Source organism: Impatiens glandulifera, chromosome 9 (assembly GCF_907164915.1).
Source record: "Impatiens glandulifera chromosome 9, dImpGla2.1, whole genome shotgun sequence".
Lineage (NCBI taxonomy): Eukaryota > Viridiplantae > Streptophyta > Magnoliopsida > Ericales > Balsaminaceae > Impatiens > Impatiens glandulifera.
This window is the reverse complement of record NC_061870.1, coordinates 20,633,504-20,659,221: the sequence shown is the minus strand read 5'-3', so window position 1 is coordinate 20,659,221 and position 25,718 is coordinate 20,633,504. Positions and strand designations below refer to the sequence as shown.

Here is a 25,718-nt window from a genome sequence, read left to right as displayed (position 1 = left end):
AAAATATGGTTAAATTTCTTAAAATATAGCTTTAGAAAATTGCATTTTTGACTGTTAACAGATGCTATGGTTCTTTGGTAGTAGTACCATCATTATCGTTATGGGATGCTTAAATTCCAGTGAATGATCAATATTATTCTTACCATTAGGATATGCATTTCAATTTCAGGAAAGTTGATTCACTAAAAATATATCCTATTATTGCTAAATGTATTACGCACAAACCCGTCAGAATTCAAGGATTTCTAAGAAACATGAATTGGATATTTAATTATCAGGTCCAGAGGATTTAGATGTTTAAAATAAGTTCCTTGTCTTTGGGGACAACATCCTAGTCCTAATCTGAGGTGGAGACTATATTTGTTATCTTATGTCAAATGCCAAATACACATCATTATGTCATTATTTGTACATTGTTCAATTCAAGAATTCAAAGCAGGAAATACTGATTTCTAGCAAGTTAGGTAAGTCATGGGCCATGCTTAAAGGCCTACCTCCTATGACAGCTCTTAGCAGCAATGAAAGAAAGAGATCATGTTCTATGTATTTTTATCTATTCTACAGCAATGTGAATCACTAGACCCCAACCTAAAAAAACTTGATCCACGCATCTTCATCGTTAAAATCCTACTAATTGGTTATCCATCTATATAATACCACACATTGCCAAGAGACATGGTTCTACACATTTGGAAAGATAGACCCCACAGAAAGATATGAAACTTTAATTAAATGAGGCAAAATCATGTGATACTCTTGACAGTGTCAATCTTTTGCTGAAAACTAACACATTTTCTTTCCAGCAGTAATGTTTCATAAATAGATTAAATTAAGGTATTTTCTGTAACGCAACAATATTTTCGTGTCTAGCCTTTAAACAAAGCTAATGTTAATCAAATGAAATGTTTAGTCAGGAGTGTTGAGAGCTTTAGATAAATCCATGTGAAACTCAAAATCACTCTCTAGCACCCATTCATCTCCTTAGTATGAATATGCAGATATCATGCTCACAAGACTTTCTTTAAACACCCAACATTTTCAGTCTTCTTCTTCTCAAGCAGGCCTACACATCTCTTTTCCCTGTCATGAGGGTAAGCTACAACTACTGGCTCCACATAATATATACCAGCCACTTGTTACACAATCCCATCTGCCCATGTGATGTGTACTTTCTTCTTTTGCAAAGACATGGCATGTGATTTTCAATGAACCAAATTCATCTTCACTTCATACACAATAAATGCATATCTTTACACTATAGCAGTCATTACCTATAGGCTATGTATATATATATACATCTCTCCCATCCAACCATCATCACTTCATCTCTTTCTTTTAAACAATCTATTCTTTCAATCCCAAATACCACAAGTACTACTTGATTGAAATCATGGGTTTTCGCTTGCCAGCAATTGTTCTAGCCAAGCACGCAATTCGCCGTGCTCTATCTACTCCAGTATCTATGGATGTACCAAAAGGTCATCTTGCCGTATATGTAGGAGAAACAGAAAAAAAACGCCACATAGTCCCCATCTCATACTTGAAATGTCCTTCTTTTCAGAGTTTGCTTAGCAAGGCAGAAGAAGAGTTTGGGTTTGATCATCCAATGGGTGGTCTTACAATTATCTGCACAGAAGAAGACTTTTTTTATATCACCAACAACTTGAATTGATCACGAGTTGCAAGGACAAGACAAAGTTCTAACACAACTAACAAAAAGCCTCAGTTCAAAATTTTTGGTTGTTTCAGTCTCAACTTCAATTGTACATTCATGATATTGAGAGTCATACAATGTAGACGGATACAAATGTACCATACTTCTTTAGCATAAAGAATATAGGAATATAAATCTCTTTTGTTGAATAAACTCTCACATATATAATTCCTTATCTTGGACAAATATATTGATTGGCAATTCAGCCAGATATGAAGAATTCTTAGAAGTTGAATTTCAGTTCTTTTATCATTTGCAGATACCTATGGATGCATAGGTACAAGATATCAATAGTTTGTGACAAAGTGCATTTTTTTTATTATGCAACCAATTATATAAATGCTTAGTAAATCTAGAATATACATTGTGTTGCCTAACAATTAAAGAAATTCCAATCCTCAAGCTTAGGATAGTTTTGTTTCTTTCAATAGGAATCAAGGCAAAGAGGAAGTAAACTATGTAGCACGGATACTTGGGGAAAATTTTTTGGAGTATCCGATAAGGATAGGGGTTCGATACGCCAAAACGGATATCGAATACAGCAGAACAGTTTGATCAATCCGATAACAGTTTGGATAAAGCTTTGACACATTTTTGGAGGCGTCTTTTTGACCTACTCTTACATCTTTTTCCTACTTGTTTCCTCGTTTCATGGTTACTCTTGCCTTACTATTTAATCTTCTCCACAAATCCCATTCATTGACACTTGCCGCCATCCAAACTTATTATGAACGATGAATATGAATTTTTATCTCTATTTATATTAATAAACAAATTTGTATAAATATTATATATATATATATATATATATATAATATTTATATATTTTTTAATAATTTGTGTATCCTAAATGTATCGTGTGTTATATTTTAAAAAATTGTCATATCCATATCCATGCAATATGGGAAGTAAACATAAGAATAGTCTTAAGAAAAATACTCTAAAATGGTTAGATTTTCTTGTAATATAGCTTCTTTTTTTTTTTTTCAATGTCGTATATATTTCATATCGTTTACAAATACAACTTAATCGGTAATGTGGAATAACATATGAGAAAATAAATTGACTTAAATTAAGTCATATTTAAAAGTTCATTGATGACTTCTTTCTGGTGAGCCGCCTCTCACTTCATTTGTCATTCTGCTTTCAGTCAATGTGTTCAAACTTAGATCTGTTTGTTCGTTTTGTTCACATACGAAGTCTGGACTTCCCGCATGATCATACAGGGTGACTCTAATTTAGTCAGAAGGCAAATCAATGACGATTTCACAATCAAAGAGTCGGGCACGTACAGGGCTCCCGTCCGAGACTTACTGAGGAAATAGAGTCAGCACAAAATCCAACACATTCCGCGGACAGCCAACACTAAGCGGTAGAGTCACTTTTTAAACGCCTTAAGAAAGAGGGGCGTAAGTTATAGCTTCCAAAAAAGATTTTTATTTTCCACGAAACTCTGGTCTTAGTCTTCATTTTGAAGCAGAGAATATAGTAGAAAAAAAAAGATAACGGTCAGAATAGAAGAGCTTGTCCCACCCATGAGTAAATATTTCATAGTAGCCTCATTAGACCGTACATCTTTCTTGGTATATCCATATTCTTTCCTCAGTTCTTTGGATTGTCTGAAGATCTTGTTCGGTCCACTCTTCTAGCAAATTTTATTCTTTGTGTTTTTTTGCAATCCAATATGCAGTGAGATTTTTTGTTCTAGAAATCCATCCAATTCGGTATTCCTGATTTTGTTGAAGAGATTGTCATATATCATGACGAATGGTTTGGTTTGTCAATAGGAAAAATTGTTTCTAGGATTTATATCATTAACAACTTCTTGACAATCTAAAAGAATTTGAACATCAGCGAGTTCTAGGCATTTGGCAGTGATGGAAATATACCTTTAGAAATTGCATTTTTTACTGTCAACAACAGATGTTAGATGTTATGGTTCTTTGATAATAGCATCATCATTTTGGGATAGTTAAACTCTAGGACAAAGCCTCAATTCAGCCTTTTGTTTTACTTCTGTCTCGTTTAAATGTGCATTCTTGACATTGAAAGTCATACAATGTAGACATATTCACATGTATCATACTTTGTTTACATGAAAAATACAAAAATTTGAATATTTTCTTGTTTCAAAAACTCACTTATATAATTCCTTATCTTGGTGAGTATATTGATGGGCACTTCAACCTTATATATATTTTTTTACTGTAACATGTCAAGTCTTCACTTTGGAACCTCTCATCAAATCATTTCTTTATAACAAAGTGACTAATCTATTGAATATTCAATCAACATCAGATAACAAAACATCTAGATGTCCAAAACATGTTCATATCTGCATCTTGTACGGACGACATTCTACTCCTCTGTGTTGGTGGTCATCCTAAGCCAATTGCCAAATCGGCACTCATTCAATACAACAATTCAAAGAAGAAAAGACAGATTTATGGAAAGTTAGGCAGAGCTTAAAGGCCTGCCTCCTATTAGCAAAGAAGAATGTGACCTTTTGCAATATGATCATTCAAATTCTACTAACAGGTCAGCATCTATATACCATACATTTCCAACAAACAAGGTTCAAAATATTTGGCAAGATAAAATCCAACACGAAGTGATGAAACTTGAATTCGATGAGGAAGCAAAAGCAGTGTGATACGTCTTGATGGTGTCCAATATTTTTCTGCAAACTACAGCTTCTCTTTCGATACCTAATATATTTGTGGTTCTCATTCATTTGGGAGTATGATCTCTCTATGAATACTCCACCAATAGTATCCTCTCTGCGTCATTTTATCAAAAACAAGGTGTGCATTACCTTATTATTACCCAAAGTCACAAAGATCCAGACATTAACCATCAATTATATGCTTACGGTAAAATGACGAAACTAAATTATTTTTCTGTAATGCAACAACATTGTTGTGACTGCAGTTTAGACAAATGGTGCTTTGAGGAATTTTGGATGCACTTAAAAACTTATTAGTTCACTAACATAAAAATAAACTAATGCTAAACAAATTAAATGTTCAGTTAAACTATTGCTTGTTCTAACATTAAAATCTAATGAATTTGAGAAATATCAATCAAACACGGTTAGAAATCAGAAAAAAAATTGAATTGAATGAACTTTGTCCAAAAAAAAGCAGTAAAAGCAATACTGAACAACTGGTACAATAATATATCAAGAGTCTAGTATCCATGACAGCGCATTTCTAGGGATTTATTTTCCTTTTTCTGTTTTTTTGCTAAGGTGATGATGTAAAGATACCCTGAAAATTTAGGTCCTTTAAATATTGACTTCACGCTTTTCTCGGTCAACCCGGATGTGAGAATGTCAGTAGGCTTTGCTAAGTCATTGCACCATTATTACCTTCCGAGTTAGACTTGTCATGGGGCTCAACTCAAGTAAGCAAATTGTTTGAACTGGAATGTTAAGAGCTTTAGATAAATCCATGTGAAACTCAAAATCTCTCTAACACCAGTTGATCACCATAATGTGAATATGCAGATATCACACTCAAAAGACTTTCTTTCACATCACTCACATTTTCAAATAGTCTTCTTCTTAAGCAGGCCTACACATCTCTTTCCCTGTCAGAAGGGTAAGCTACAACTACTGGCTCCACATAATATATATCATTTGTTAGACAATCCCATCTCACCATGTGATGTGTACTTCCTTCTTTTGCAAAGACATGGCATGTGATTTTCAATGGACCAAATTGATCTTCTTCACTTGATACACAATAAAATTCATATTTTTACACCATAGCATTACCTCTTTATATACATCTCTCGCATCCAATCCTCATCAGTTCATCTCTTTCTTATAAACAATCTCTTCTTCCAATCCCAAATACCACCAATATTACTTGATTGAAATCATGGGTTTTCGCTTGCCAGCAATTGTTCAATCAAAGCATGCCATCCGACGGGCTATTCCTACTCCAGTATCTGTGGATGTTGTACCCAAAGGCCATCTTGCCGCATATGTAGGAGAAACAGAGAGAAAACGCTACATAGTCCCCATTTCATACTTGAATAATCCTTTCTTCCAGAAATTGCTGATCAAGGCAGAAGAAGAGTTTGGGTTTAATCACCAAACAGAAGAAGAGTTTGTTTTTGGATATCACCAGCAGATTGAATTGCTGGTGAGGAAAAAGAACAAGACATAATGAGAGTTCTAACACAACTAACTATAAAAAGCCTCAACTCAACAATTGTTCTGTTCCATATTAGTCTCGGCTCCAACTGTGTACTCAAAACGATATTGACAATCGAATGCAATGTAGATATATACACACCTGTATCATTCTTTTTTGACATGAATTATATTTTTAACTTGTCCTATTGCATAAAATCTCACTTATATGGTTAAGTTTATTAATTGCACTTTAACCACGTAACAAGAATTCTTAGAAGTTGAATGTTCAATAGAGGAATTTCAGTTCATTTACCATTTGCAAACACCTATAACTGATTGATTAAGTATGCATTGTTACATCGCCCTAAGTTGAAGTGGGAGGTCATGATTGTGGAGAGTCGTGCTAGTTTCTTAAATTTAAAAAAATGCATTGCCACAAGATATCATAAGTTAGTGACAAAATGAATTTTTCGTTCTCTGACCAATTATATAAATGCTTAGTAAATGCCAATTATACATCATTTTCCTAAATACCAACCCCCAAGCTTAGAGTAGCTTAATTTTATTTCAAGAAGGATCAATCACGAAGAAGTCAGAAAGGAACAAAAATCTTAAGAGGGACACTAAAATGGTTAGATTTCATTAAAACATAGCTTTAGCAAATTGCATTTTTTGACTGTCAACAGATGCTATGGTTCTTTGGCAGTAGCATTTTCATTATCATTTTGGGACGCTTAAACAACAGTGAATGAGCAAGATATTCATGCCTTGAGGATATGCATGTCAATTGCAGGCAAGTTGATTCACTAAAATTATATCCTTATTACGCACCACCTGTCACGAATTAAAGTGATTGATAATGTAAACACATCAATTGGATATTTAATCAACATCGGATCACAGAAGATTTAGATGCTTAAAACATGCTTTGTGCTTATGGGGACAACATCCTAGTCCTAATCTGAGATGGAGGCTATATTTGTTATTCAATGTCAAATTCCAAATACACGCATCATTATGGCATAAGTTGTACATGTGTTCAATGTAAGAATCCAAAACCGGAAATGCTGATTTCTAGCAAGTTAGGCAAAGCCATGGGCCATGCTAAAGGCCTACCTCCTATGACAGCTCTTAGCAACAAAGAAAGAAAGAGATCATGTGCTATGTCTTTTTATCTATGCTTCTGTAATGTGAATCACTCACGCCAACAGAAAGAAACTTGACCAAGCATCTTCAACATTAAAAATCTACAAACTGGTTATCCATCTATACACCACACATTGCCAGGAGACATGGATTTAACATACTTGGAAAGATAGACCCCACAGACGGCACAGAGAGATATGAAACTTGGATTAGATGAGGAGGCAAAGCCATGTGATACCACTTGATAGTGTTGGATCTTTTGCTGAAAACTAACACATTTTCTTTCCATACCTAATACGTTTGTGGTTATCATTCATTAGGAGTATGACCTCTCTATCTTTCTATAAATACTCTACCCAAAGTGTCATCTCTAAAATATTTTATCTAACAATCGGTGTGGTATTCTACCTTATTAATACCCAAAGTCACAAAGATCCATCAAGAAGACCCATGGCTATCAAATTCCTCAAGCAGGTCCTGCCCAAGGCACGAAGGATTACTACAGCTGCAAGTGTACCGAAGGGACATTTTGCTGTCTATGTAGGAGAGTGCGAAAAAAGGCGGTTTGTGCTTCCCATTTCATACTTGCACCATGCTTCATTTCAAAATCTGCTAAAGAAAGCTGAAGAAGAGTTCGAGTTTGATCACCCAGCGGGTGGTCTCACGATCCCATGCAGAGAAGAAGCATTCATTGATCTCTTGTCTGGCTTCCATTGAAGAACTGAGAAGTTTGAAGGAGCTTGGCCCAATTGATTTTCATCATTTCTCAAACGTGCTCAGCCATAGTGAAAAATTCTCCAATTTTTGTAGAGTTAGTTTTTTATACTTGAAGGAGGGTAATCAATGTATATAAATGCCCCTTCAAGGAAACGAATCCAAATTACATTTTTGACAAGAAAAATGTTCCAAATTTTGACTAACTAATTGAATTGGCACTTGCTTACTTTAGAACCAAACAAATCTTAAATGTTCTTCATTAGCTGCTAGTCCAGTCCAAATGGTCAAAATACTCTACTTATTATCACACAACATCGTCATTTGTGGAATCTGCTAGCATGGATTTTGAATTACGGTTTAAGAGATTCGTGCATTGTGGGGTTTCTAAATCTTGCTCAAATTCTTACGGGATTTTAAGCGTAAAAGAAAGTTCTTTCATAAATAAAATATGAAGAAAAATAAACTAACAAATACCCATATGCTTCTATCAATTTAGAAACTGGACAACCTACAAGCAGCTTGATTTTGAATAGGAATAAACTGCAGAAAGAAAATAGTAATCTATTCAGATACAAACCTGTAACAGATGCTCGTTTCAAATCTAGAGGACGGAAGAGGGAGGGAATACACTTCACTATTACCGCGATCAATGTTGAAGAACCCAATCGCGATCAAAATCGAAGAACCCCAATAGATAATGGGTTTCTTCCATAGAGACGAACTCTTTCTTCTGCCGGAAAACAGAGCTTCTACGGCCAAAGAAAGAAGACGGAACCTTCGATTGAGGGTCTTTGAGTTATTAATTATTTATCACTATATTTATTTAATTAAAAAAACTTTATTTTAAATACATTTATTTATTCTTAGTTGGTAGTATTGAACTATTGATTTACTTAAATAATGTATTTCTAGGGAACAAAGTTGTTCAATTGATTACATATTTAAAACTTATTTTATTGGTGTTTTTATTAATTCTTTCTTTTAATCAATTTTTAACTTAATTCACAGCCAATAAGTTTAAAATTAATTATACAAAATGAATTTGTTTATATAGTTGAATATTAAAAGGTGTGATCAACTTAATCAGTTGTTTTGAATGTAGCCAATTTGTTAAATATTAAATCTTAATAAAATATAAATTTATAAAATAAAACTGAGTAAATTAGATTATATTCTACTCAAATTAATTAAATTTGTGATGAGTCTAGATGGTATATAGGATTAAGCTTTCATCAAACAATAATGTGTTATTTTTTATTTTAAATAAATATAATTTGTAAAATAAATCGATGAAACAAAATATATCAAAATGTGATAAAATCTAGGTAGTTAAAAGGTTTAGATACTGGAAAATTATTATAAGACTATTATTTTGAGGATGAGTTTTCGGCTCTCTTAGAAACCTAATTGATCGTTTACAGCTTCTTTCAAGGTCGATTTTATACCTCTCCTAAAAACTCTAATTGATCGCCGTCTCCTTCTTTCGATTGCGATTTTCGCTTCTCCTAGAAACTCTAATCGATCATTCACTACTTCTAATAGCGATTTTATGCCTCCCCTAGAAATGGTATTCGATTGTCGTTTATCTCCCGATGACGATATTTCACCTCTCCTAGAAACCCTAATATATCATCGATTGTTTGTTCGAATGACAAATTTGTGCCTCTCTTAGAAACCCTAATCGATTGTCACTCCTTATTGCGATGTCGATTTTTTGTCGATCCTAAAAATCCTAAATAATCTTCGACTCCTTCTTTCGATGGCGATTTTTGTCTCTCCCAGAAATCTTAATCGGTGGTGACTACTTCTTTCGATAATGATTTTTCGCCTCTCCTACAAACCCTTTTTATTTATCTTTTCAACATGCATGGTATCGTCTTGATTAAGGTTCATTTTCTTCTAGAAGCTCAACATGATGCTCTTCGTCCCATATTCAATCTTGTAGTTAAGTCTTCTTCATCATTTTTATATGCTTTGGATTGAAAAGGAAAATCCAACCTTAGACACGAAAAAGATCTCGTATCCAAGGTTGGATGTACACTCTTTTACTCATATTTTTTTAGATCTTGATTTATTTTTTATAATTCATTATGTTTCTTTATTTGTGCCTATGTCTATGATTCCATCTATTTCATTGTTACTTGTTACCATAACTTTAATATTTTCTCTGCCTCTCTAAATTGTTCTCTAGTTTTTCATGTCCTTGATTAACTAACTATATGTGCTTGTGTATTAGGATTCTGTGAGGTAAGTATTTCACTACCCATTGTGTTGCTTTGTTCTTGATCCGATATATCCATCCAACTTTGAAATCTCCCACATAATTTGGTTCAATTTTCAAATTATTTGCTTGTTTAAGAACATCAAAACAAAAATTATAATTCCAATGAAATTTAATATATATTTATAAAAAAATTTAAGCTTTTAAGTTCTAATTAAGTAAATGTGATAATGAGTGACATCTATTTATGGTTTAAATGCAGGTAATGGATTCAGCTTCAAATATGGAAGATATTTACCCACGCCATAATCAGGTTAATCCGACCCACTTTTATGAAAATTTTGATGATTTGGTGTCATAAAAAATAAACAGTTTTTAATAACTTGGAAGCATATGAGTTTAAAATAATTTTCTAAAATTTCATATTTACCAAATTATTAATTATATTTTTCTCTTTATATACTAAACTTATTTATACTTCTATTTCCTAAATAATTACAATAACTAATAATGGTAGTTTATTATTTATTTATTAGGTTACAACTTACAAGTGATTACAATAATAATAATCATATTTTTACTTTCTATATTTATATTTATATGATAAAACCCTATTAAGATAGATTAGGTGAAGTTCAATTCTTATTTAAAACGTTTTTCGGAGTGAAATTATGAAAATGAAAAAATATATAAAATAAGTATAAATTTAATTTAATTTAATTAAGATTAACATGGTAAGCTTATTTCATTTACACATATTGTTTAATAGGATAAATTAATTTATTTATTATATCTTGAATGTATTAATATTCAATTAGTTTTAAGGCTCATCAATTATTAATCCCGATTAAACCGAAATCAATTCGACTATCGATTAAAATTTCCTTACTTACATCACATCAAAATTGATTAATTGAATATTATGTTGAGTTAAAATTTTAATATTTCTTTTATAAATATATATTTATAGTGAACTTTAAATTATATAGGTTTGAGGGTATTTTTATTGTAAAGGAAATATTGTATATTAACATTTTATTAAAAAAAAGGTATGAATGTATTTATGAAATGATTTGAGGAGGAAGGGTGTGAAAAAGAAACACATTTGATTATTTTAATGATAAGTTGAAACTGCCTATAATTATAAGGGTAGATACAATATTTTAGGCATAAATTTCACATTAAAATTAAAAAATGGAGAGATTTAGGGATATATTGAACAATATATTGTTTTAAGGATGATTTGAAACTATCTCTAATTTGGAGGGTAGAATAATAACTTTTAGAGGTAGATTGTATTTTGTAAAGTATGTGTGGATGAACTTCTCATTATTTTTTTAAGTATGAAGAAATGAAAATATTTTGAAAATCTTGAAAAGGTATGAATGAATTTATGAAAAGATAAAATATTGTGATAATCTTTAAAAGTAGTTATGGAGAAATAAAGGATTTCGGTAATCTCATAAATGGGTTAGTTGAAAATAGAAAAAAAATAACATATTTATAAGATTATCAAAATCTTATAAATATGTTGATTTTTTTAATAGTTATTTTAAATAAATTTTCAAAAAATAACATTTTAAAGTGTATGTTTTTTTAAAAATAAATAAATAAAAAATAATGTTTACTTGAATAAAATAAATATTTGACTCAACATTTTGAAAGATTTTTTTTTATTGGGAATAGAAACTAAAATAATTGTTTTTTAAAATATGATTTTTTTATTATTTAAACTCATTCAATGTATCTCAAATTTATTTTCAAATAATTAATTCACCATTTGTAAAAAAAATGTAAATAAAAAATTAATTAAAAAACACTAACTTTATAAAAAGGAAGCAAAATAAATTATAAACAGCATAGTGATTGATCTTTACTTATTAGGATAAAATCAAATTTGTAAACTTAACCATCAGATCATTTATCTAATCAATTATTTTATTAATTTAAACATTAAAATTATATGAGATATTTACTTCTATCATTTTATCTAATTAATTATATTTTCTATCCTTTATTTTTTTAATATAAATTAATTATTAAATAAAAATATAAAAAAAGAAAGATTAATTTAATTAAAAAAGAAATTAAAAATCATTTTTTCTTACTTTTAATCAAACACTAATTAAAAAAAAAAACTAAAACAAAACAATTAACCACTTTCTTAAACAAGGGCCTAATGCAATTCACAACAATCAAAGCTTTCACCGGAAATTCAAATCATGAACCACGATTAACACGTAGTTTTAGCACAAGAATAGGCAACGAAGAGTCGCAATTTGCCAGAAAGAAAATAAATATTCAAATATTAGTGGCCCAACTAATAAATTAGTTGTATTGTTTGTCCGAATATTAAATATTAATTATTTTTTAAATAATATTTTTTTAAGAGATGTTATCGACAAAAATGATAATTTAATTAAGTTGTATTTAATAATATAATTTATTTTAATTACCCAAAAAAAATTGTCAATTAGTTCAAAAATATTTGTATGAAATGTAAATAAATACCTCATCATATAAAAAAAAAAATAGAACCTCATGAAACTTGAGTTTTCTTATAAATTTGATGCAATATTTGAATGAATTTAAAGTTTAGTACATTATTTAAACAATTTATACATGTTTAGTTGTCTATTCAATCTATATTCCCAATAAAAACATCCTTTAGTAAAGGGTTTAATTGGAACTAGTAAAGAAGATAAGGAGCTATTTTTCGTAAGAACTGTTTGAAGAGATTAAAAGTTAAAACGACAAAAACCTCACTCAACCCCCTTGGGCTATGGCTATATCAAATATCAATCTTCACTCTCCATAGTTGCTGGCTGGCTGATTCAGCGATGTGCTTCCGTTCAAATCGAGGTCGCCTGCTTTTTCCAGTGGCTACTCCTCCTCCGTCAATCTTCATCTGTAAGTGTTACTCTTTGAATTTTCTCTTTAATCTTCTCTATCTACTTCACTCTCCTTTTGCCTCTTTCACATGTCTCATATCGCTTTCAGTATCTCTTACATGAATTGTCTCTTTGTATCTGATCATCTTTGCATGTTACTTCTATCACATTTTGTTTCAAATGCTCAACCGCTCTTTGTTTTGTAACCCTAGCCTTTTCATTTTCTCACATAAGGTATCTAAGTAGAAGCATCGGAAGTTCAGCTGAGCAGAAGCCGCAGAAGTCGCAGAAGCCGGTCCTGGTTGGTGATCCTTAACTTCTTTACCATTTTTCTACTCTATCTTGCTTTAGATCAGAGAGAGATACGATGTTATATATGTTTAGAGAATTTGTATATCTTAAGCTGAATTGTGAAGTAAATCATGATGCTGATTCAAGTGAACCTGTGTTGTTCTGCACCAAACTATTTTACATAATTCTGTCTAATTTTACTTAAGATTATGCGATGCCTTAGAGAAAGACAGCTTGAACCACTCAGATTTGTGCAGATGTGTACTCTTAAGTGATATCACTCATAGATTTGGCATACCGTCTTGTTCTAAGTAGTTTTCGTATTTTAGCATGATTATTTGAATTATATATGATTCTTAAAGCTCTAAGGAAGTAGTTGTAAATGGAATTGTAACAACTGATGTTTTTTTTTTTACATTTCGACATCTTTTGGCATTTAGATAATTTAGTGTTGTATGTTATTTATATTTATCTTGTGAACCATGCATAGTTCTTACTTCTATATCAATGGTTGTGGATATCTTTTGTGTGTGTATACCTTCTCGCCTCATTGTTATCTGCAGGATATACACAATCAATTAGATTATATAGATATCCATTCAACACACATAGGTCATAGAAATGACCTTGAAGACCAACCAAAACACACAAGATGTCATTTTGAAAATTAATTCTTATTCCAAGAGTGCTTTGCCATACGGAAACCAAACATTAATCCGTCAATTAGAGATTTTCCTTGGGACACTGGAAAGAAATTGGAATGCTAAAATATGGATTCATATAGAAGAAAAAGTTCCCTATTGGTTCAATCATTGTACTTATGGGTAGGGGATATAGGGATAGAGGAGGGAGATTTTTTGGGGAATTCAAATAATCCTTTCTAGAGAACAATAAGTCCTGTTTTTCTTTTGTTCCCATCTCAATGAGAAAAAGGTAAAAACCTATATTATCAAACCTATGGTATCTTTCTTAAGGAATAATAGAATATATTGAAATTGCAAATTAAAAAAAGAAAAATCAAGTTGAAGAGCCTAGATCTTGAATGAACAATTCAAACTAGAAACAACTGTTTCTGATTCTCGAAATGAATTAATTAAGAAATGTACAACATGTTACTAAATGTTACGACGGTAGATGATTATACCCTCTTTTGTGACATTACTACACGTGTTGCCTCTTACTTAAAATGCATATTATTATTTGTTATGTTTATGGTTAGCTTCTAACATTTGTGATCTAGTTTTGGATAAATTGCAGTTTCGACAAAGATATTTAAATGTTCATAAACATTTAAACGCTTCTGTTTCTCACGCTTTTGACATACAACTAGATACGACGATGATTGTTTATATATTGCTGTTTAAGGCCATTATTCATTTCCTTTGATTTTATGCCTCTTCTGCCTTAAAAACATCCAGAATCAGCAATGAATGCACTGCCTATATTTCTTGATAGAACTGGATTCTCAATTAAATATTTTCTCTTTTGCAGGTAATTGTTCATTTGAGCTTCCGTGTTTGGTTTAACCGTAACTCTTGGATTATACTTTTTCTTTAGCTAACTTGCAATGGATAATGCTGGGCATGGGAGGTATAGAATAGAAAACTATAACGGGATGCATGGAGGGGTAATTTTTCTCTTCAACTCTCTCCCATAAAAAAATTCAAAGTACATAGATTAAAAAAAAGTCAACAAAAAAGAGTAGAGCTTGTTTGAACTTTGAAGTAGTTTTCTTTTCTTTTCAAATAATCTGATAAGATGATTGGATCGATGAAGTGATGGGTATAAGAAGTCATCAAACAAGCCCTAAATCTTTCTATTGTCTTCTTCTTGCAGCAGTGGAATATGCCTCAGTTTCAGATGAAAGAATCCAGTTCTTTTATCATGAACAAGAAGATGATGAACATCATGGCGGAGAAAGAAATCGCCATCAATGAATTAAACAGAGCTTTATCTGAAAAAAAGTACGCCTTTGACCAGCGAACCGAAGCATTCAAGCAGCGAGACGAAGCAATAGCTTCCCGAGATACTGCCCGTAGGGAAAGAGACAGTGCAATTGCAGCTCTCCGATTCCAAGAAAACTCCCTGAACGTCAATAACAGCCACCGAGGAACAAAACGCCCCCATCATTCTGCTGAAACCTCTTTTGGTTCAACTAAGAAGTCTGTTCAAACTCCAGCAATCTCTTCAGAACCTGCTACACCATCTCGCCATAGGAAGCCAACAACAAGGGGGAGAAAGTCCGGTTCATCATCGAAGCTGGTTAAGAAGGGTAAGAAAGTAGGCGAAGATCTGAATAGGCGTGTGACCACTGATGGTTCGAAAGCTGAGTGGGAGTCTTCTCAAGAACTTGGATTGAGTAGCCAGGTTAGTTTCGACAAGTCTACAATGGCTGCACCTGTTTGCTCATGCACTGGAACTGCAAGGCAGTGTTATAGATGGGGTAGTGGCGGTTGGCAATCGTCTTGTTGCACGACAAACTTGTCGCAGTATCCGCTACCACAGATGGAGAATAAGAGGCATTCTCGAATGAGCGGAAGAAAAATGAGTGGAAGTGTGTTTACTAGATTGATTAGCCGGCTAGCGATTGATGGTCATGATTTGTCGATGCCAGTTGATCTCAGGGATTACTGGGCTAAGCATGGTACTAATCGTTATATAACCATTAAGTAAATTTATGGAAGGAGGGGTCTGATAGGATCGGCTAGTCCTGTTTTCTAACCCCAAAGGTATGTGAAGTCTGTTGGTGGTTCTTGTTTTTTGTTGTTAAAAATGTTACCTAAATCTATGTAGACTTTTGGTAGCTTGTTCGATAGAACTCTTTTATCTTAAATTGGTTAGGTATGACTCCGCCTAAGGGGGAAAACTATAAGTATTACCTGCTGGAATTTTGTGTAATTTACTATAGGCCGATCTCGGATGGATGATGGATTATTTTTCGACTTTCTTTATCTATTCCCAGTTTTTATTTTTGGTTAATCTTTTGTTTTATGGAGTCATTCTAGAGTAATCTTCATCTTGAGTCAAATGATTTGTACCTTATTTACTTGTTTCCTGGTTTAGAGTTCTGACTGAATTCAGTTAAATTTCAAAGTTTGTTTTTACTATGTAGGGTTTCTTCTTACTTTCTTTTCTTGATGATATTTCTGACTTGGTTTTGGTTAAGTTGGATTGTTTCAAAATTTTCACAATTTTTTCTTACTGATATGTTAAGTTATTGTTTTGTTTTTAAAGATGATATGACAACCATATAGACTTAAAAATTGTCCAACTTGAATTTATATACTTTGTATGATCAAAATATGAAAAAGATATAAAGAAATGACAGTAGAAAGAATTTTCATATTTTGGATTGAAAATTTGTGGGAGAGAATTATCATATTTTCAATTTACTTTTTGAATCATCATATTTTCTTGTTAATATTTGTCCGCTCTCTATTTTTTTTAAAATATATGTGACTAAATAATCATTTAGGATAATTGTATTGTTTATAGATTTGATTATTTTTATATTAAAAATAAATAGAGAAATAGTTTATGTGGTTGTCAAGTGAGCAATAAAATATAGATATTCAATGTGCAAATAATAGAAACTTGAGTTATTGGTAAACTTTTTTTTATATGATTATAATTAATTTTAAAAATTGTTAAAGGAAGAGAAAGTAATTTTGATTATATATATATATATATGGTTTAAAATATATTTGATGGTGTACTTGACAAATTATGTTTTTTATTAAAATTGTTGTTTTTCTTTAATTTTTGCTAATTCACCATGATAAATTAGTTTTTTTACAAATTATTTATTTTATAAATAGATTGATGTGTAGCTCAAAATATAGTTATACAAGTTTAATCAGATAAGTAATAATCTTACTAACTCTTAATTTATTTAACGTTATTTATACGTATCACTTATTTATTATTTCTTTCTTTCTTGGTTATATTTTTAACATCAAACAAACAATATCACTGATTATCCCGGGCAATCTCAAACAAACAAAATCTTTTTAGCTTCATTTCTTCCTTTGATGCCCAATCTCTAGATCTCTTTCTACAATTGTTCTTATGCGCGACCATTCACTGATTTTCATCCACTGTTCTTCTTCCATGATTGACCACAACAAAACATTTATTTCTCTGACGGTTCTTCTTCCGCGACCACACAACAGGGCATTTCTTCCTTCACGGTTCTTCTTCCGTGACCGACCACACAACATGACATTTCTTCCTCCACAACTCTTTTGCCTCGTGTATTGATTTGAAAGAATATATTTGAAGTCCATCTAGAGAAAAATAGTTGTAGATTAACATTTATATATTTTTGAATTTTTGAACACTTGGAGAAAAATCATAATAATACCTTAAATTTATGTATGAAATAGGTTTTAGAACCTTAACTTAACTGAAGATGGTTGGCTGTAAGATAGATTTGATTTGAAAGAATAAATTTGAAAAAACCTAAGAGTATCCTGATGTATCTCACATTATCATTTAGACCGGCTGTATCTCATTACCATTTAGACCTGTTATATCTCACATTATCATTTAATACACTTCATCTTATGTCCCGTTGTATCTCATTACCATTAGACCCTCATGTAAGAGTACATTTCATCTTGTATCTCGCAATATTTGCATAGCCATTTTGCTTCTTCTTATATCCTGCTGTCTTTATATTTGTTTAGTTACTTACGGTTGTAAATTAGAGTCTAGGGTACACTTCATCTTTTCATATTCATTTTTAGGGAGATTTGGCATATCCATTTTTAGAGATAATCTTCCATTCTTAGTACCACTATCATGTCCATATAATGGTAATTGACATAATTTCTAGTTATTTTGTGTAGTTGGATTTTAGAGAATCACGACCTTCACATCAAGAGTTTCGCTTAAATCTCCGCCTTCGCAAACATGGACGATGAAAATGAAAGGTTTGTGTATTTATTCTATACAATACATTAGTTTATCTTATGTTTTATATAATTATTTAAAGGAAGAATAATGATTATTAGTTATTTGTTTACTTTTCAGTTGGATTGACTATAAATTAGTTATAAACAATGGAGGAACACTCCATAAGAGTCCTGAAGCAATAAAATATGTTAATGGATATAAATTTATTACATACGTAATAGATTTGGATACGTGTTTATTTCGTCTCCCCCAACGTCCACATATGTTTTTTGTACACGAGTTTCCTTTTGTGTTTACTTATTTTAGGGCACGCTTAACGTCTTTTGTTTTAGAGCATGAAAGAATTTGTTCATAAGAGTAGATCTATCCATTCAAATGCCTTGTCTTTAAGAGCGTTCTGTGCGATCCGAAATTGGTCGGTCTCATGCCTTACATATCCTTTCGAGTGCTCCGCCCACAGAAGGGACACAACAAATGATTTGAATGTCTTTGGTAGGGATGACACTTAATTCCTCCTTTGAGTAGTTTCATTAGGAACAAAACTAAAATTAAGTGGAAGAGGATTAAACAAGACCCTTACACTTTTTAGGACATATTCTTTTCTATGAAAGCTATGTTATAGAACCCCGTGACTTACCTTTCTCTCGAATCTCACAAAAAATAGATAAGAAAACTATTCATATACGATGTTGTCTTATCTGTTTGACATGAGGAACCAAAGTGAAGTTCTATATCATAGACATTTCTTCATTGGCTCGTACATATTCCAAATTAGTACGTGTAGCAAAACGTAGTAATCCGATTGACTTTAAGACTTACCACTCTAGTTTACTTCACAAAAAACTAAATAAAATAAAATTAGATTATTCGCGGATTAAGGGTCCGGTGCTTGGTTACGCTTGAGAAATGACCATAGCAACTATGTCTTATGCGTCTATCCCGTTGGATAATCTCTACTCGAATGTAGTTGACCATTTGTTTGTGAATATATGTTACACGTTTGCATTATGAGTTCAGAATTATTTTGCTTGTGTATATCCTAACCTTGTATCTAATCTAGAAGAAGTAATCCTAACTCTGATTAGATTTCAATAAAGGTTGACATTAAGCCATTAAAATTCTCTTGATTTTCATTATCATGTCTTAATTCTATTTAATAAGATTACCTTATGTTTAGTCTAGAGATGACTCTGAACTCTTGTTAGGTTTTCCTAGATAAAAGAATATATAATGGAACTTTGAATGCTCTTTCGAGCACACATGTGAACCACAATGTGAACTCATTGTTTTGCATATTTGCTTGGAAGTTTGCTTGTTGATCTAAACTGTGAATTCTTGTACAAAAGGATTTCATGAGTGTATCAGAATGTGAATTAAAGATCAAAGAGGGGAGTTGAAGCCCGGAGGTATGCGACAACCGAAATCAAGAACTTTCCAAAAGGTTGGAAAACCTCAAAAGTTTTTGTTTATGTCGAACATATTTTTTAGAAACACTTTGCACTCGAATTCGGGACTTTTCGGGGTTACGAGACTCCCGATATGATTCTGCTAAACTGAGTGTTTTTCCGAAAGTATTCTGAAAATTCTGAAATATTTGAGGGAGGTCAAAAATAATTTTGTGAACCTACTGCAAACATTTCATAATTTTCTGGGTCATAAAGCTCCAAATATGAGCATTTAAAAATAAATAGTTTTTCAAATGAGCTCCAAAAATTATGGAAAGGATTATTATTGTTGAAAATAATATTTTTGACCATACTTAAATTTCTGGATTTTTTAAAAATCATTTAGAGGCTCTAATTGAAGAAATATATTGTTTGGTGTAAAAGTAACCAAACAATCCCTAAACATTTCCCAAAAATATGGAAATTAAAACTTTATTTCTAAAATTGGACAATATAAAGTTTGAGGGTCGAATTGGACGTGAATAATACTCCAAGGGTAGAATCAAATCGATTTTATTGAAAATAATTTGAATCTATAAGTTTGGGCTCAAAATTGCACAAGATAGATAGTTGGAGGGCCAACTTAATTCAGAATTTAAGAATTAATTCATAATTAAAGTTTTCAGACATATTTAAAAGGTTTAAAAATCTGAGGTTAAAATGAATGCGCCTCTAAACTTCAGGAAATCGGATATGACAAAAGTGGAAAACAAGACTGACTTCGTCTTCTTCCTCGTTGTCCGCTTCCGACCTTCACTAGTTCCCGATGCCATTGACGTTTAGATATTCGTCGCCTAACTTCGTCTATTCTAAAGTCGCCTTAGAGTAAGCTAGCTTCACGTCGTCTAGCTTCTGTCTACTTCGCGACTGGAATCTATCGTCGAAGAATTGAGGCGGACTATGTTCTTCTAATCTGGAAGAGATATTCTCCGAAGCTAAATTCCAAGCTCTTGTTCTCATCGATAGTCAAACATGTAACCTCAGAAAAAAATGTTAGTGCCACTCTTACAGTTTTATGGAATCTACGTTATCATGCACGAGAATGAACAAATCGTCAGCGAAGCATAAATGAGTGATCTCCTCCTCATAGAATGGGTGGAAGATGTATGGTCAATTCTTTCGGAACATCGTAAAGACGCTCTCAAAGATTTCCATGATGACGACAAAAATGTAAGATGGTAGGATATCTCCCTGCCTCACACCATTTTCACCCTTGAAGTAACCTCTATGTATCCCATTGATGCTAACTACAAAACAAGATGTAGAAACGCATTGCATGATCCATTCTATAAAAATCATGGGAAAACCCGATACGACCATAAAGTCCCGAATGACATCCCATCTAATAAAATCAAAGAATTTTTTATATCAATTTTGAAAGCCACTCTCGGGGATATTTTGTCTTCCCATAACCTTTGAGGAGGTTTTTCATAAGTAGAATGTTATGTGAGATGGTTCGACCGGGAATGAATGCACATTGATTTAAGCTAACAATTTTACGAATGACAATTTTAAATCGTTTTGAAAGAATTTTTGAAATTATTTTGTAAACAACATTGCAGCATGAAATCGGTCTGAAATCTTGAACCTTTTTGGGAACTGAGATTTTGGGTATAAGAGTCAGGACTGTAATGTTCCACTACTTGAGCATCTTTCTGTTCTTAAAGAATTCCAGAACCCTTCCGTAATATCATGACCCACAATCGACCAATTTTCCTTAAAGAATTGAGCATTAAAATCGTTTGGACCCGGACTTTTATTACCGTTGATGCTGAATAGAGCCTCTTTTACTTCATCCCGTGTGATAACCCTGATTAGATCTTGACCGTCTTCAGCATAAACTCTTTTATTGATAATATGGCATAAGGTGTTCATATAACTTGGTTGCGCTTTCTTTGTACCCATAAACTCTTTATAGAAGTTTATGGCGAAATCTTGTACCGCTTTTTGTCCTTATACATATTCACCCTCATCATTTTTCAGCCTGTAAATATTGTTCCTCAGATTCCTAGCCACACATTTCCGATAAAAGAAGACAGTATTCTTGTCACCGAGAGAAAGCCAATTCTGCCTTGATTTCTATCACAAAATTCTCTTCTAATAAGCCCAACTTTCTGAAATTGCCAAAGGCATCTTTTTCTTCCTCGTTAATTTGCTCATCATTTTTTCCTCCCAATTAACTTGTTTTGGACTTCTTCTAACTCAATTCTAGCTATTTGGACTCATTTGGAGATGTTACTGAACTTCTCCTTGTCAAACTTTTTCAGTTGGATTTTTAGAAGTCTGAGCTTTTCTGAGACCTTGAACATGTTTAATCCCTCCACATTTTTGGCCCACACTTTACCCAATATATCTTTGAGACCCTTCAATATCTTATTATTTTATCATTTACAACATTATAAACGTGTTCAACCGATAATTTTTTTTTAATTTAAGATTTTAAAATGTCAAACTGATATATATATTTATATATTAATTTTAGTAAGTTAATATTTTGAATCGATATATATTTTATTTAGAAAGTTAAATGTTGAACCAATATATTTTTTAATTTAGAAAATTAACATGTCGGTAAACACAAAAAATCTACATCTCAACTTATAATATTAAAATAATTATTTTGAATTACTTTTAAATAAATAACTCAAAATAGTTAACCCCATGGCCAAAAACTTATTTAAAACAATTTATTATGATTAATTATTGTGCTAATTAATCAAATTAATTAAGAGTTAAGGCCAAAATAAAATTATTTGGGATAAATGTTGTACCAATAATGTCTCAAAATAATTTTAGAAAAATTAAAGGACCAAAATAAATAATTTCGATGAATTGTTGTATCCATTTCATCTAAAAGAATTATTTATTTAAATCCTAAATATATATAAAAAAAATTGGTAAACTTTTTGCCATATTTATTTTAATATTTTATGTATTTAAAAAGATCAAAATTAAAACTAAAAGAGTGAAAAAAATCAATTACAAACAAACCCTTCAGGTTTTAAAATAAAAATAAAATCGTGATCCTATGTGGCCGAAACCAAGAGAAACGGTTGCAGCACACGCCAGGACCATCAGATTAGCGCTGAATTTTTATTCAGCGCCTAGGAACACTCCGCGTAGCCGGTTGTAACCGAATGATCGCACTTCCTACTCATAGAGGACAACTAACTAGACGTTAGCCCCGTTAGCCAGAACGCTAACGGAACACCCAACCGCTAACGAATCGCCAACGGGATGCAAAAAACAAGCAAAATGACGTCGTAATTGGCTTCAATCGTCTTCCTCATTGCGCCGCCACGAAGATAAGAATGAAGATCCGTGTTGATCTTCTATTTTGGAACTCAGCCATTGATCGATGGTTTTGACTAATTCAAAGCCCAGAATGATCATCCTACGATGGTGATCATTCTCCCTACAATAATAGGCCTCGTCACGGACTATTCCAGCGACTACAAGCCAAGAACAGTCAAAACCTATTAATGGCTTTTGACTGATTCGGCCCACTTGGCTTTTCCAACTGACTTAGGATGAGTATAAATATCCCCTCAAGTCATTCTGAAGCTAAGGAACCAACACACAACCCTTAAATCGAATTAATCTAAATCCGCCATAAAAGCTTAAATGCTTTAAATTTTTCAAATTTTATATTTAAGGACTTAGAGCTTGGATTAAGGATCAAGTAGTGTTATACAATCCTTGGTAAGGTTTCAATCAACCTCTAATTCATATTTACAGTTTGAATTTGAAATTTTTATATTTCAAATTACATAAGCTTGTATGTTTTCTATTTATGGTGTTTTATGGTTGAGAAGTCATCCTTAAATGATTAACAAACTACATGAATTTGATAGAACCGATCAATCGATCTAAATAACAAAAACCCTAATTTGAATTTTAAAAATAAAAAACGGATTTACTATTCTTGGGTTAATTCGATCGAATTACAGTCCAGAAAGCTTCTTAACATGACTGTAATGATGTTGAGAAATTATTTGAATCATGTTTAATCAATCTCGATCATGTTTGATCAAAATCAAAATTTTCAAAATAAGATAAAAATTTTGAGTTCTTGAATTGGTCAAAACGAACAGTGAGTGTTCTTGTTTTGGTACCAATCATGTATATGTAGTATAAGGAAGCTATTTGATATCTCCTTACACTTCAAAACAACTTTAAAATAAAAAAAAAACTGATTTTTGATCACAAACCGTTTTGAACAAATTAATCATCATCTATGTTGATCTTTACCTTGATATGATGATCAACATGTTCATAGGAGTTTTGTAAAGCTACCCAAGCTCCTAGATCAAAGTATTAGAGCTAAAAAAAACTTATCATAAAAATTAGATTCTTGTGTTCTTGAGGACCAAGGCTTGTTAGCCTAAGACTGAGAGATCCGACCGAGGATCCTCAGTCCGGACTAAGATCAAGGACGAGAAAAATAAGTTAGGACCGAGAAATCTGACCGAGGATTCTCACTTAGGACCGAGAGGTCCAACCTTAAACCTATAAGTTCAGACCTAAGAACAAGAGGTATAACCTAGGACCGAGACTCTTAGGACCCATGACCGAGAAATCCAAACATAGGACCGAGAATCCCAAGACCCAGGACCGAAAGGCCTAACCTTGAGATTGAGTATCCCAAGCTTAGGACCGAGAGCTCCAGATCCTAGGATCGTGGAAATTAGCCTAGAGCTAACCCTAAACCGAGAGGTTTATACACCTCGATCGAGAAACCTAGCCATAAGCTAATCTAGGACCGATAAGTTTTTATACCCAGACCGGTAAGATCAGCTAAGGACCGAGAGTCCTTAACACTTCGACTGAGAGACTCCGATACTTAGACTAAGAACTCCTAAGCCCAGACCGAGGGTCTCCGGATCTCGACCGACAAAAACGAACCCTAGTTTTAGGATTCAGGTCCTAAGGCCTGTTTGGTTTCACTTTTAAAATTTTCAAAATTATTATAATTTTAGGACTCCAAATCATTTTCTAAAAATCTCGAAAATTTAAAAATTGAATTTTAAATATTTTGGGATGTTTCCACAAAATTTTTTATACAAAGGCTTGTTTGGTGTTTATTTCTAAACCCAAATGCCTTTAAAAATGACTGATATTTTTCAGGTATTTTCACCCTAGTTATCATTCGCAACATGTACCATCATTTTAAATATTATTGTTTCAATATTTTAAATAACGCTAAAACCTAGAAGCATGACTTGGACCGGAATAATAATCGGTTTAAATTCAAACGTTATACAATTAATTTTCAAAAGCCAACTTTATAAATAGATATCATTTTTAAAATGGGTACGGAGGATGAAGCGAGAAAATCCTATCTCGAGTATCACTAAACTACGAACTAAAAGAAAACTTTGGTCAATACGTTTGTATACGTATGCCAACTTTTATTGATTAAAAAAAATTGTTGACTCTATTTCAAAATAAATAATTTTTTAAATTAATTATGTTTAACTAATTTAAGCTAAAGAGTTTTCTAAAAAATCAAACTGTGATTTGATTACCGTAAATCTCTAAATTATTTAAAATTGAATCCCCAAATTAATTACTTTTAATTAATTTCCAAAAGCTATCAGGAATCAGCGACATCTTTAAAAATAATGTTTTATTTTAAAATAAAATTCTTGGCAAATGGATGACGAGTTCACCAAGGCTAGCCAAATGGATGTTTTATTTTACATCCAACGAACTCTTCTGTCACCAAGGCTAGCCAAATGGATGATGATGTTATCCGAAAATGACATAGCCTACACGGTACATAAGTCTATTAAAAGAAGTATTGTTGCGGACTTCTTTGTTGACCAACCCATCATTGTTAAGTTAGAAGGCGAACTCGAGTTCCATGACGAGAGAATTATGAGTATAACATTAGACACGTAAAAAATGATGTTTGACGGAGCTTCTAGAAAGTAGGGTTATGGTATTGGGATTTTGTTAGTTGACCTGAAAGGGACGTACAACCTAATATCCATAAAACTCGAATATCTCTTCACCAATAATGAGGCTGAATACAAGACAAGCCTTTTGGGTCTCAAATTGACATATGAAAAAAGGGCAACAAAGCTAGACAGTGTTGGCGACTCTAATTTGGTTATATCCCAAGTCAATGGCATGTGACAAGTGAAGGGGAAAACTTAAAACCCTATCACGCCCACTTGACCAAACTCATGAACAAATTCAATCAAGTATCATTTGTTCATACTCCAAG

The 25,718-nt window shown here is 32.2% G+C and overlaps 3 protein-coding genes across 4 annotated transcripts; all 3 read left to right on the top strand.

The window, feature by feature from the left end:
* Positions 1-1,159: 1,159 nt before the first annotated feature.
* Positions 1,160-1,879, top strand: LOC124914658 (auxin-responsive protein SAUR21-like). The gene has a single exon (XM_047455244.1). The coding sequence runs from the start codon at positions 1,391-1,393 to the stop codon at positions 1,670-1,672; it is 282 nt and encodes a 93-aa protein (XP_047311200.1). The 5' UTR covers positions 1,160-1,390; the 3' UTR covers positions 1,673-1,879.
* Positions 1,880-5,342: 3,463 nt separating this feature from the next.
* Positions 5,343-7,893, top strand: LOC124915978. Its single transcript, XM_047456717.1, has 2 exons — positions 5,343-5,865; positions 7,320-7,893. The coding sequence occupies exons 1-2, from the start codon at positions 5,599-5,601 to the stop codon at positions 7,719-7,721; spliced, it is 669 nt and encodes a 222-aa protein (XP_047312673.1). The 5' UTR covers positions 5,343-5,598; the 3' UTR covers positions 7,722-7,893.
* A 4,812-nt stretch (positions 7,894-12,705) lies between these two features.
* On the top strand, positions 12,706-16,103 carry LOC124916481 (protein BASIC PENTACYSTEINE5-like). Of its 2 annotated transcripts, none has more exons than XM_047457197.1 (4): positions 12,706-12,852; positions 13,068-13,134; positions 14,682-14,751; positions 14,961-16,103. In XM_047457197.1, the coding sequence occupies exons 3-4, from the start codon at positions 14,692-14,694 to the stop codon at positions 15,795-15,797; spliced, it is 897 nt and encodes a 298-aa protein (XP_047313153.1). In that variant the 5' UTR covers positions 12,706-12,852; positions 13,068-13,134; positions 14,682-14,691; the 3' UTR covers positions 15,798-16,103. The 2 variants fall into 2 exon arrangements, with proteins under 2 accessions (XP_047313153.1, XP_047313152.1); XM_047457196.1 differs by having other exon boundaries at positions 14,616-14,751.
* Positions 16,104-25,718: the final 9,615 nt, after the last annotated feature.